The sequence below is a fragment of the Poecilia mexicana genome, unplaced genomic scaffold (genome assembly GCF_051168715.1).
Source record: "Poecilia mexicana isolate PSO_F unplaced genomic scaffold, ASM5116871v1 scaffold_19, whole genome shotgun sequence".
Classification (NCBI taxonomy): domain Eukaryota; kingdom Metazoa; phylum Chordata; class Actinopteri; order Cyprinodontiformes; family Poeciliidae; genus Poecilia; species Poecilia mexicana.
Window position 1 is genome coordinate 13,131,713 of NW_028263388.1, and position 13,229 is coordinate 13,144,941.

The 13,229-nt window shown below is 38.6% G+C and overlaps 1 protein-coding gene across 1 annotated transcript; it reads right to left on the minus strand.

Moving 5' to 3' along the window:
* Window positions 1-919: 919 nt before the first annotated feature.
* Window positions 920-3,334, minus strand: LOC106921400 (dickkopf-related protein 3-like). The gene is made up of 4 exons (XM_014993076.2): window positions 2,680-3,334; window positions 2,396-2,570; window positions 1,673-1,874; window positions 920-1,244 (listed from the first exon to the last, which is right to left on the minus strand). The coding sequence occupies exons 1-4, from the start codon at window positions 2,830-2,832 to the stop codon at window positions 1,184-1,186; spliced, it is 591 nt and encodes a 196-aa protein (XP_014848562.1). The 5' UTR covers window positions 2,833-3,334; the 3' UTR covers window positions 920-1,183.
* Window positions 3,335-13,229: the final 9,895 nt, after the last annotated feature.

Consider the following 13,229-nt stretch of genomic DNA (forward strand, 5'->3'; position numbering starts at 1 on the left):
GATCATTTTGGCCTCCATCACATGAGAACCCTTAAAGTTGCAAATTGAATAGTGTAGTCACTTATTAATCCCACAGTGGATCAAACAGACATGTAAAGATACTCTAAAATGTGATGGTAGCTCAGATACGATGAGGAGCACACAGACCGTAGTGTTCTAAAGTTCAGGTGATAGGCCTCTGGTTTTGTAGCACTGACTAATATCGGGTTCCTCACAGTCTTGTGCTATTAGATATCACTTTTGTTTAACCTGGCTTTCTTGTGCGTGTGAAATGTGCTTCCTTATTGGCTTGTTTTTAAGCTACATACTAGCCGTCTTGTGGCTTTCTTCTTAGTCATTCCTGCTAATAATTTGTAATATTGGCTTGTGTCTTAGAATGGATTTGTTGCATTGTTTCTCAATTATATTTGTTAAGAAATTAAATACCTGCTATTTGCACCAGACTTTCACTTGTAAGCTTTAATGCATTTTAGTGGCTCAATATCAAAACCCACCTTACCATTTTTATTTATTTATTTATTTTTTTGTAAACTCTGAAGAATGAGAAGAAACGAGACTAGACAGTAAGGTTGTTCACAGAAAAACTGCACTCAGTAACCTTTCATCTGAAAGAGTCGAGCTGCAGACAATTAGCATCTAAATGGAGCGACTGGGGGAATGGTAAAGGTTTGACCGAAGAAGATACGGATCTAGAAGAGTGTAATGGGACAGCTAGTGTTTCAAGCACCTGTCGATGCTAACAATTGAGAGTTGCTGGATTCCTCCTCTGTGTTATGCAAGTGAACCATGGGATCCAAAAACGTGCTTCAAGAAATGTGCTCAGAAAGGAGACAAAGTAACTGTTCACGTCTTCTCTTACAGAGAACAGTGGGCTGGTAGAGACGTACCCAAATAACATAGGTGTGTCTGTCACAAAAAGTTTTTCCACAAAATATTTAATCGGGGTCTGATTACAAATACATACCACACTTTTTTTTTTTTTTTCCCCAATGAAAACATCACTAAATACACAAAGAAGATGTTTTATGAGTTCAACCCAGCTACGCAGAGCAGAGTAGTGCTTTTCTAGATATTCACTACGTTAATCTAACGGCATCTTTCAAAACAGCACACGGAAATACAAACATTTATTCTGTACACATCATATTTACATAATAAATAGATTTAATCTTGAGGCCTTATGTTAAGGTTTGGACCCTTGGCAGGTCCATCTCGTCCGTTCTGGTTGATAGGTAAAGTCCCTCCTGAAAGACAAGGAACAATAAGTTATGTTTTGATTGCCCAATACGTTTCCTCCAAAATAAATTAAATAAAATCTAAAGAACATTGTAAGAAGAGTAAAGTCAGTACTTTTTACAAAAATAACTATTTCTTAATAAACTGCAAAGTATGTCAACTAGAGGCGCTGCTTCTAAATTATCCAACTGAAAAAAAAAAGTTTTATTTTTGTCATTTTAATCATATATTTTGTGTAATTGTATCAAATGGAAACTTATCAAATATTTCTGCTAATGTTTTGGTTGACTTTTAAAAATGGACAAATAAAACTTTAAGCTTTGGGAACATTTTTATTATTATTATTATTATTATTATTATTATTATTATTTTATGGCTTCTCACATGATTCGTTGTCTGTTGAGGGAACCACTTCAGTTTAAATGGGAGTACTCACTCTCTGCGGTTCTGCCTGCCGTCTTCCCGACACAGCAGACCTTCCTCGCACGGGCAGATCTGGTTGATGCTGAACGCCAGGCCGCCATCGGGAACATAGCAACTCTCTTTGCGAGCCAGGCGCTTTTTGCACACCGTCTCGCCATGATGTCGAGCGCAACACATCGAAGGCCCACAGTCTCTGTCAGCTTTACACCTGGAGCCTGATTCAGAAAACGAAGGAATTAGACAGCAGGTTAACTACGCTTTTTTTCCCCAAAAAAATTGTTTTGAGATTAAATTTTGCAGGGTTTATAGGATTTTATGTTCTTTTCAAAATTTAAAATACCAAAAGTTTGCTATGAAAATACATAGACATTTCTACTGCTTTAAATATGAAGCTTGCAAAGAAGGGAGCACATAAAGATGAGAAGAAAGAAGGACATACAGAGGGAAAGAAAGATAGAAGGGAATGTGGAAAATATAGAAGGAAGAAAGAAAAGGAGGAGAAAATGTTGCAAGGAAGGAAAGGAGGACGTAAAGAATGAAAGAAGGACACAATGAAGGAAAGAACACAAAGAAAAAGAATAATGGAAGGACATAAAGAAGGAAAGAAAAAGGAAGAAAGAAGAAACAAATCTACTTATCCAGACCTAGAAAATACGGAAATCAAACCCCATACTTTCCAGTCTGCGTAAGGACCTTGAAAAGGTTTTAAGATTTGATTTTATGTTCATATCCTTACCCTCTTGTCCATTGGGAATGCTGCGGTGACACTTCCCAAACATGCAGAGGAGTCCACGGACACACTGAGTGTCCCTCCGACAGTACTGACCCTCTCCACGTAAAGGCACACAGAGACCAAAGTGACGATCACACGAGAAACCGCGTCCACAAGCTCTGTCGCTGTCGCACACAGTCTGCAGACAAAATAAAATAAACTTTTTTTTTTTTTTAATTCCTGTTGAAGATGTGTAACTGAGTACTTTTACAGGATAATGCCTTAAAACAAAAGTTAGAAATTCTTACTGTGAGTTCTTTGGCCACAGGAGAGTTCTCTCTAAGAACTTTAGCTCCGTCTTTGGGAGGGCCGTGAGGCATGTTGAGCATCCAGGCCCAAATACGAGCGTCGGCACCGGAAAAACACACCAACAGGAGAACCAGATTCATTTCCCCCAACATCCCAAAGACGCAAAAAGATAACCTACACAGGCTGCCTCAGAATTAGGAAAAGAGAAACTTCAAGAAGGCCCCAGTATTTTGTTTTCCTCAGAAACGGCTGAGGAGATCCACGCAGTGACACTTGCCAGCTCCTCTACCCGTACGACCTTTATAGGCCAACAAAGCTCAACTTCCCCCTCGCTTCACTGTTTGTCCAAGCAACAGGGTAGGAGGAGACAATTAGTTTTTAATAGATTAACTTATTGCCTGAGCTACCCCCTGCAGGCTGAAAGTACTGGCCAAATGACAAGTAGCAAAGCGACAAATGAGGGGAGACGGGGCATTGACAAGAGTTTTTGACAATGCTGCCAAGACAAGCACCACCTCTGTGTGGTTATCTCAGCTAGACAAACAAACAAGGAGGACAAAAGAAGACAAATGCATGACATGTTTCACTGCTCACTGAGTGACAAGTGCTGCCACTAAAGGTCCTGGCCCCGAAACGCTAAGCAAACAGCTCTGGCCCCCTACCTTTATCACCCCCCCCACCAACCCTATCCTGCTTCAGACCCCTCGCTGGGAGCAATTTGGAGAAACACACCCAGCAGACAACCCCGTGATCTCATTAAGAGTAATTACCATCAGCCATTCGTTCTCACAGGCAGGAAAGCTGTGAATGCTAATGAAAACCCAATATTTATTCCTACACATTTTTCCTCCAAGAAGAGTAGAGCCAAGAGACACCAACTGAGATCTTTCAAGAAACACTCAGCGTCAATATGAGTAACGATCGCTGCAAAAGAAAAGTGAAAACTTTTCCCCAATCACACTTTGCAGAAAGTAGCTTTTTTTAGTAGATGATTTTGTGTTTCAAAATATCATCCAAATTTATATATTTTTTTTAAATTTCTCCCCCAATTTTCTAAAACATTAACAGTTAAGTTCAGCAAGTTCAGCAACAGTAACTTCAAATACTTTCTGGCGTTGAATATTGTGCCTGTTTGGAGATCTTGATAAATATGAACTTAGGTCTTAAATATGGACTTAGGTGAACCCATTTCTAACAGCTGCACTGGTGTGTGACAATGTAAATTGAATGTTACCGTTTTCATTTCACATGTAAATTCTGCTGCAGCAGAGCAGGCTTCATTTGGACTTTGTCCCATTTGGCATCTGAAAGGACAGCCCTTTAAAATCGGGGCGAACAAAATGGAAGTTCCAAGCATTTTATACATTTCTTTTTAGAGAATCCCTTCCATTCCTGTGCCGTTTTAACACACGGGGCCCCTGGCTTAACATCAAACTGTGATTTCATAACTTTACGTAATATTTACAATTGATTCTGGGCCTACCATCGACAGCAGCTTGTAAATCCAGAGCTGCAAACAATGGCCGCAGGGTTTGTTCAGCCAACATAATCCTTTACTCTGCATGGGGTTAACGTTTTATGAAAAGGATATGAAAATGAAAAATAAATAAATAAATTACCAAAAGCTTTTATATTCCTAAAACCCTGACTATCAGTCAGAGCAACAGTGGGCAATATTTTTATTTCATCGAGCCCATTTTGGACCAGTTACAGAAATATTAAGACCTGCTTATTGAATTGGCCATGGAGACAGTATAACCACATCCATCATACATAATAAATAATCTTCCAAGCACAATCAGACAAAGAAAAATGCTTGCTCTCTATATTTCTGTTGCAGTGTCAAGATTTGTTGAGAGCTTTGTATGTAATATTCTATGTTGGACGAGATAGGATGTTACACATTTTACTTCTTATACCACTGATGGCAAGTTCACTCTGCCGTCAGTGGTTCGTTTCCAGCATACGTGTGAAAGTACATATATGTTTGCTAAAAAAAACAAACTGCATTTGTATCGTCTTTCATATAGATTCAGCAGGGAGAAAGAAACATTGGTCTGAGACTTTTCTCCACACTGAAATGACAGCGTCACAGATCTATCTGATTTACATCCATAATACACATTTCACATTCCACTACGTGTCAAAAGTGCTCACCTGAGTGAGACGGTGAATGTTTTTTCTGTAAGTAGCCATTAGAATATGCTTTAATGCTGTTTACTGCAAATTCTGACCATTCCTGACCATCTGAATGGTGCGGCTGAAATTGAAACTTGCATTACCAGGCAGCAGTTTTCCATATTTGTCACCGCTAAATGTTTGACACTGTGTGAATTTTAGACTTGCTTTCCTGTTCTCACTAGACAAGAGTCGCGACCGGTGTGGTCTTCTTGCTGCTGTAGACCATCAGCTTCAAGATTACACACGTGATGCTATTCTACATATGTCTTATGTTATTGCACTGCAAACAACTTTGACTTTGATTTATTTTCACACTTATTTTTTTATTTGGGGATTTCAGTGCCCACGTGGAACTCGTTTATTGCAGTTTTTGTGTATTTCGATCAAGTGTGAGCCGTAGGGACAAGGCTGGTTATAATTTAACTAATTCTCTAACTAAATAATTAGTATTCAATGTTTTCATCCATTGTAGTTTTGAATTTACATGGTCTGAGTGTCAGACAGGACGTATCAGACAGAAACATTTAGTATCTCGTCTTTGGTTCTTACACTAATGCCTCGGCTGGCTGCCCTTTCTTTTATTATGTGTACAACATCGACGATTGCTGTATGCAAATCTGTGTGGGGGCAAGATAGCACACTTATCTAAAGTACATTGTTGCATTTACTTAAATTGTAAAGAAAGCAGGAGTATAAGCCCAATGCTTTGCTGGATAAGAACCACAATGTAATTAACATTATCCACACTTATGTTCTTGCAAACTTACATTTGTAGTCACTATTTACAAGCTTTATTACTAGATTCTAAGAACGGATAAGGGTCTCCTGTCAGTGGTCAATATTTCCTCTCAGGGTTAATGACTCTGCTAATGACGCTTGTAATGAATGTAAAAACTGTCAGAATCAACATCACTGTCAGAGTCGCATTTAGGACTAAAAGAAACAATGGCTAAGCTGACGTCTCTTCATTGTAATGGACCTTTGCCCCCCCGTGGACAGCTCTCAACAACTTACAATTACCATTAAGATGCTATGACACTGGGGAAGAATTGACTCCCAGTGTCATCCCACTTTACTCTTAGTCCGCATCAAGAACCAGTTTTGCCTTGCACCAATGAATTGTCTGGCATTTGCAAAATACCTCACACATGTTTTGTCCACTCCAACTTTCTTAACATAAACTGCATTTTATAAGTAGCAAAACTCCAAAAAGGAAGACTAACACCAGACAAAACACTGGACGTTGCAACGGTTTTCGCTCGGGACAAACACGTTAGCTGCAACTTGTATGTTTGTGAAAAGGAGCTCAAAGGGATCCAACTGCACAACATTATACCACCCTAGTTATTATGTTTTTATGTCCTCAGGAGGGGACGGGGGGGAAATGACACATTTCCTCTGAATAAGCTTCTGTGAACATTCATCTCCACGTGGCATTTTTATATTCAGTTCTCAGATTTTCTTTTTTTCATTTTTCCTCTTTTTTTAAATGATTTTCACTTCCCACATATTCCTTGTTTCCCATTTGTAGTGCGTTTCTTTAGCCAACCAGTGGGAACCCAAAGAAAGCAGATGGCATTTGTGACATCACACTGCAATGTTGCTGTTACTAGAAGAAAAACCAAAAAAAACACCATCTCTCCTAGTAATGTGGTATACTCGGACAGAGTGGTCATTTAGGCTAAGTATTGCGACAAAGAGTTGACTCAAAGGCTTTTAAAGCCTGTGCATAGTCCACAAGAACAGATAAATTAGTTCTTTTGCTCCAGGCTGTAAGGACAACAACAAAGTTCTTCTTGACAGCAAGGTAATTTCACTCTAACCAAGCACCAAAATGAAATCTTTACGGGTTTCTCACACTGCAGCACACCCACTTAATGTTTCTCGGACTCCACACAAGAAAAATGTTCTGCCCAGAACGTGAATCAATAACAAGCTACAAGAGCTCCCAAACCAGGGCAGCAAGAAATGACGCAAATTTCTTGTTACCCTGGAAAAGAGAACACATTTCTCTGTTGCTATGAAGTATATGCCGGGATTTAGTCATTTTGCCACGTCGTGCTTTAGAATATTCCCCCAGACAGAAGCTTCTTGGACTCGCCAGCAGCAGCAGCTGAAGCAGAAGACGGAGCTTTACTTCAGCAGACATTGTTCATGTTTAATCTTTGTGAACTCAAAGAAAAGAGCAACTCCCTCATAGATTCAGAATAAAACACGGAGAAAGAAGATACTTGCTACCCTTGAAAATGTCCTCAGTATTTTGGCACTTATTACCCTCATAAAACAGTTTGTCTTTATAGTTTGCTTGTGCAGCAATTTTAGCTCCAGGAAGAGCTCAACACGATGCTACATTAAAGAGCTGCAAAACACTCCAAAATTAGACAAATCGTTTGCTCAGCAAAAACACACAAGATACACATAACTACCCTTAAAATAAGTGAGGGTTCCATATTATTTTGGTGTCAGCTGTTTAAAATGAATTTTTCTTAAATCAGCTTTCCTAACCTGTCTCAAAATGGAAAAAAAATAAAATAAATAAAGAACACTCAAAAGTTTGAGTTCATCAATAATGAGAAACAGATCTGTTTCTTGACGGGTCGAACAAAGAAGAAACCATAAGATGAACTGGAGACAAGGGTCCCTGGGAATGAGTCATCAAATCTATCACTGTAACTGTTTCCCAAGAAATTCCCTCCAAGCTCTGCTGACTTCAAAAACACCATGAGTTTAGAATTAGTTGGGAGGGGGGATTCTTTCCTAAGCATCATAAGACCCATAGTAACCAGGGAATCCCAACATTAATGTTCAGCCAACTAAATGATCAGCTTTTTCTAATCACCATAAAATCCCAGTGCCAGATTCCACGCACTGACGGCAAATTTGTTGTTTTCTCCCCTCAACAATCAAGTGAAATTCTCTGAGCTCTCGCCCTCCTTTGAACGGTGCCACCATCTCAATCCAAGTAAGTGCAAACAACACACTCTTTCAAGCATAAGTTATATTTTCCCCAGATAAACTTACACTTCAAACCAATTCTGCAAGGGTTCATTTCCAAATTTGGATTGAACAAACGGATCTTTGGCATAAACACACATTAGGGCCAGTTTTCCATGATGTAAACATTTGTTTCCCAAACACACTTTGCTTAAAATGTACTAAGTCGATTTAGCAAGATGTGTTTAAATAAATCTGTCAGGGTTTATAATAATGGCGGTGGGAGGGAAACCCCAACAACACCTTCTTGTCATTCAACAGCTTTTAGAACTGCTCATCTCGGTCTTTGCGGTCCCGTTTATAGGCCCTGTTTACATGGAGCCGCTCTTCATTAAAACCACTACATTTTTACTGCGAGCCACATGTCCAGAAAGCTTTCCAAGTCTCCAGGGACCGGAGTGTCTCGCATCGGAATGTTTGAAAGCAGGTTTCGGAGTGAAACGTTTCAGGAACAACCCCCTGCATATGGTAGGTGTGAAGTACTCTGCCGGTGTGAATGCACACATGCTGAAAAAATACAGCTGCAGGGTTTCGTCTACGCATGCACGGCAGATAACAAGGCAGAGCTTTGGATAAATACGCAGCGCATTGTATGGGCAAGCACTTGCGCTCCTCCTGAATGGCTGCCATAGGAGATTTATGAAGCATGCGTGAAAGAATCAAAGCAACACTGCAAGTATATTTTTGATGAGAGAATATCATAACATGAAATGAAGGTCAAAAGTAAATTTTACATAATATCCTCAATTACAGTGATTTTCTACATTATGCTCATTGTCCTCTACAGGGGAATGAAAATATATGATTCCAGTAGATCAGGGATGTCAAACTCATTTGTGTTTTGGGCCAAATCAAGCTCTTAAAGGGCCGGATGTGCCAGAATATATTGATAAAACCTGTTCAAAAACTCTTAAGATACCAATAAATTCTCAAAATTAAATATTATTGAACGTATTTCAGTCCCTCCAGGATTTTGTGTTACCTTTTGTGTTTTACTTTTTTGTGTTTGTGGTACTAATTTGGAAATATTTGCAATATTTCAGCTTATTTATGATATCGGTTAAGGCTGAGGCAGCTGTTTAGGACAATTAAGAAAGTTTTTGACAATTTTTGAGAAAAATCTGCAATAAACTCCCAATTATTAGTGAAGGAAATTACGTGAATTTGTTGATTTTGCGTGAATTTCCACAATAATTTCGAGAAACTGGACGGACTGATTGACATAATTTGACAGTGAACAGATAAAAACTGCACCGATTTGACTGACAACATAATATTTAAGCACACTTGGTGTTTAGAATCTAGAGGGCCACACAGAAAGCCATGGCGGGCCAGATTTGGCCCACGGGCTTTGAGTTTGACACATGTGCAGTAGATAATACCTTGCAGCATTAGGTCAATTAAGAGGTTAAGTTTGATTAGGGGTTATAATTAGTCCTATTTTATACAAGTCAAATGGAAAAATAAGTTTTAATGCAGAACAAAACTTAAACCTCCAGAGCAAAATATAACAACGCTCAAACTGTCGTGAATTGGTGGTCTCAGCCCAAACGTTATATCCACAGAACCAACGCTGAAATTCAATTGGATGGGCCCCATTTTCAAAAAAATAAAAAGATTCAAAATAAAGAACAAACGTGTAAAAATATGTCATTTTGCTCAGGTAAGAAATGGAAGTAGAAAATAGCTAAATGGCAATGCAAGCATATGAAACGTGGGTATTAATTTGGCAGAGGGCTTTATTAAGCTGGAGATCCCTGAATAATAAATGAAAAAAATATATATTTAAATTGATTCTTGCAACAAAAACACGTACATTTGCATGCACCCAATAAGGCACGCAACAAAACCACCTAAATTGAGAATAAACCAAGGTTTTAAACAAGGCAACTGCATTTAAATAAAAATACACCCTTGTTGACTTTTTTTTTTTTTTTTTTTAACGGTGTTTTACAGTGTCTCACATCCAGCAACGTTTCACTGTTCTGATTGACATGCTGTCAGGACCAAGATTATTAACTAATGTTGGACACAATTGTGCATTTAATTTATGTCTTAAATTTCATGTAAAAAAAAAAAAAAAAAAAAAAATCCACTAGATTAACCAATTCCAACTTGGAAAGTCAGATGTTTCTCTTAAATCCTGCGATGAGTTCCAGGAATAAATCCTTTTTTTTGTTGTTGCTGCTGCACTCTTGTCAGTTACACATGGCTCTGATATGCCCTGCATCTTGGAAACTGTGTGCAAACACAGCCAAAGTAATGGCAAATTAAATTCAAAGCAAGGGTCAAAGTTTGTGGAACAGTCAGAACCTTTCCTGCATATTTTGTCATTAAATTCAAAGCACAGTGCAAAGTTTACGGAACAGGCAGAACCTTTCCCGAACATTTTATCTCGACGCAATTAACTGGAACCACATTGAAATGTTTTGAGCAAAGTTGCCACTGAGTCGTATCAAAACAGAGAAAACATTTCAACATTATTTTTGTAAAAGAAAAACAAACAAAAAAAAAACTGTAGGGTGTGAGCAAGCGGAAGGCTCAAGTTTAAAGACAAATTCGGCCTGTTAAGAAACAAATGTTGAATCTAGATGAACTCGTCTTTAATGGATTTGAAAAACTGTTTGCCCCTTTCCTATGCTTTCAATGTTCGTGAGTCGCACCTTGGTGATTTAGAACATCAAACCAATTTAAATATTAGTAAAAAAAAAAACAAGTATTCTGAGAAAAAAATTCAAACCTACATTGCACCTGTGTAAAAAAAATAAGTAAATCATCCAAAACTCACAAGCAATCTACCTTTGACTGACTGAAGAAGAACAAAATGAAGACTTTGGAGTGGCCCTGTCAAAGTCCTGACCATAGTCTTATTGAGATGCTGGAGCATGACCTTAAAAAGGTCGTTCAAGCTTGAAACCCCCCCCCCCCAAATGTTTTTTTTTTTATTTTTTTTTATTTTTATTTATACAGCTGCCAAAATTTCATTGCAAATTATTATAAATGCTTGCAGTTGTTGATGCTACCAGTGGCCCGACCAGTTATTAGGTTTAGGGGACGATTACTTTTTCACATATTGTAGGTTTGGATTTGTTTTCCCTTCCTTAATAAAAACATATTCATTTAATAACTCAAGTAAACACAGAATGCAGGTATCATAGACTAATATTTAAATAGATTTGATGTTCTGAAACACATAAGTGAGACAAATACGCAAAAAAAATAAATAAATAAATAAAAAATCAAAAAAAGGAAATTAGTAAAGAGCCCAACACTTTTCCACACAACTGTTAATCAGTGAGAAACAAAAATCCATCAGGTCAAGAAAAATAAAAATAAAAATCTTTGTTGCCAGTTGTCATGATCCATGTTTCTGTGTGTTTATTTTTAGGGTTTTCTGTGTTCAGTTTCTTTCCTGTGGGTCTCTGGTCTTCCCCGTTGATTGCTTCCCAGGTGTGTCTCATTCCTTGATTACCCTCCCTGTGTATTTAAGTCCACCTGCTGTCTGTGTCGGATCCTTGTCGGAGGGCGCGTCAGTTGGTTTCCCCTCAGTTGTACTGTTAAGTCCTGAGGTTGCTTGCTCTCATACAGTCTTTATGTCAGTTGCTACCGGTACTAGCTATGTGCTAATTTGCTGCCGTGCTGCCTGCCTCTTGATTGTTTGAGCTGTTTTCTTCATTAAATTCATTATCATCTTCATCTGGGTCTCCGCGTTCTATCTTGCCACCACCAACCACTCCACCTGACAGCAGTGGTGGTTAATCTGGTCTAAAAACCTGAATTGCATTTGGTTCTCAAACTTGCAATCACAAAAATGCCTTATATTTAATGCTGCATATAACTTTATTAAAACAAGTGTTTTAATAACAGACGTTCTAAAATCCATCAATCATTTATACCTGCATATTCGTGCAGGGCTGCAGGGGGACAGACTTCTCTCTCCAGTGGTCACTGGGCTGCATCCTGGACTGGTTGCCAGACCACCAAAGGGTAATACAGAAACACCATGCACACAGTCATGCCAAAATTAAGTTAAAAAAAACGGACTAAATGCTCTGAGTGTGGGAGAAAGCCAGAGTACCTGTAGAGAACCCACACATGTGGAGGGAAAACATGCCAAGATCTCAGGCAGGGATTCAAGCCCAGAACCTTTGCTGCAAGGCAACAGTGCTAACCACTGACTGCCCAGCCCACACACATCAGTACAACACTGTGTATACGTGTTGCAGAACTGTTTACATTTCCTTTTGTTATATTGTTTGTGTGATTTCTGCCAGATGTCAGATATCTCCATTTCAGGGGTGAAGGACAGCGAAGTCATCTCACCCTTTGTACAATTGTTAAAGGAGACCCGTTTATAGATTTGCCACATCATTACTGACTCAACAGGGCATTTTAAATTTTGGCAAGACTGTTAATGGATAAATTTAGCAAATCTCTTTTTAATGTACTTTTTTTTTTTTACAGTAAAGGGAATAGACTAAGTATTCATCTGGAATAAATTTATCTGGTTTCTGAGCCAGTAAAATCTCCTATGTGTTTGTGTTGAACGGAAAATGAATATCATGCAGGGAAACGACAAACCCAGGGTATTTTAGACAATCGATAAATGTTGTGTGTGTGCGCGCGTGTTCGATCGTGATCAGCACAGCTGAACAAACATCCCACGGTTTATCCCAGTCACCATTTTTAAACTCTGTAAATAAAAATTAAACTTGCTTTAACTTTTCATCAACTTTCCTTTACCTATTCTTTAGAACTTTGGCATCATAATGTCCTGACTGAGCTCCAGGGAACATAGAGGGCAAACAACCTCAAGCATACTGAGAAATATTTAATAGTCGCAGTAAAAACCCATAACCTTGACATTAAGGAGACCACAATCTGTACACTGGTTGCACTTGTTCAAAACTCATCCGCTCAGGTGCAAATACAAAGTAAACTAATGTTTACCTTGCTTGAATATGTTTTCATCAAACCTGGATCCACCTACATTCCAGCCGACAGAAAAATTCATAATCGTGTACGAAGAAATTTTAACAAAAGAGAAAGATGGTGCTGGTGGGGTTTTAGAAAGGAAAACAGGAAATCCTTTGAAAAGACCAACAAAAACAATGGAATTATATTGGCAAGTTGGCAGAGCCTATTCTACGAGCAACAGTGCTAAAAATTTGAATAAAGCAATGATTAAAATTAGGAGACGAGTCACACTGTTGCAAAGGGAGTCATGCTGAACACACTGGAAGTTCCCTGTGCTTAATTTTCTTGCTCCAATTCTCACCACCAGGTGTGAAATGATCTGCACTTGGAAGAAGTTTACAAGAAATCCTAGTTATCTTAGTACTACAGTGAAATAAAACACTTCCACCGCCACTGC

Coding starts and splice junctions, on each gene's coding strand:
- LOC106921400 (XM_014993076.2), bottom strand. CDS start 2,832: ATGTTGGGGGAAATGAATCTGGTTCTCCTGTTGGTGTGTTTTTCCGGT. Junction 2,571..2,679: donor CTGTGGCCAAAGAACTCACA/GTAAGAATTTCT, acceptor TTTTGTCTGCAG/ACTGTGTGCGACAGCGACAG. Junction 1,875..2,395: donor CATTCCCAATGGACAAGAGG/GTAAGGATATGA, acceptor TTTCTGAATCAG/GCTCCAGGTGTAAAGCTGAC.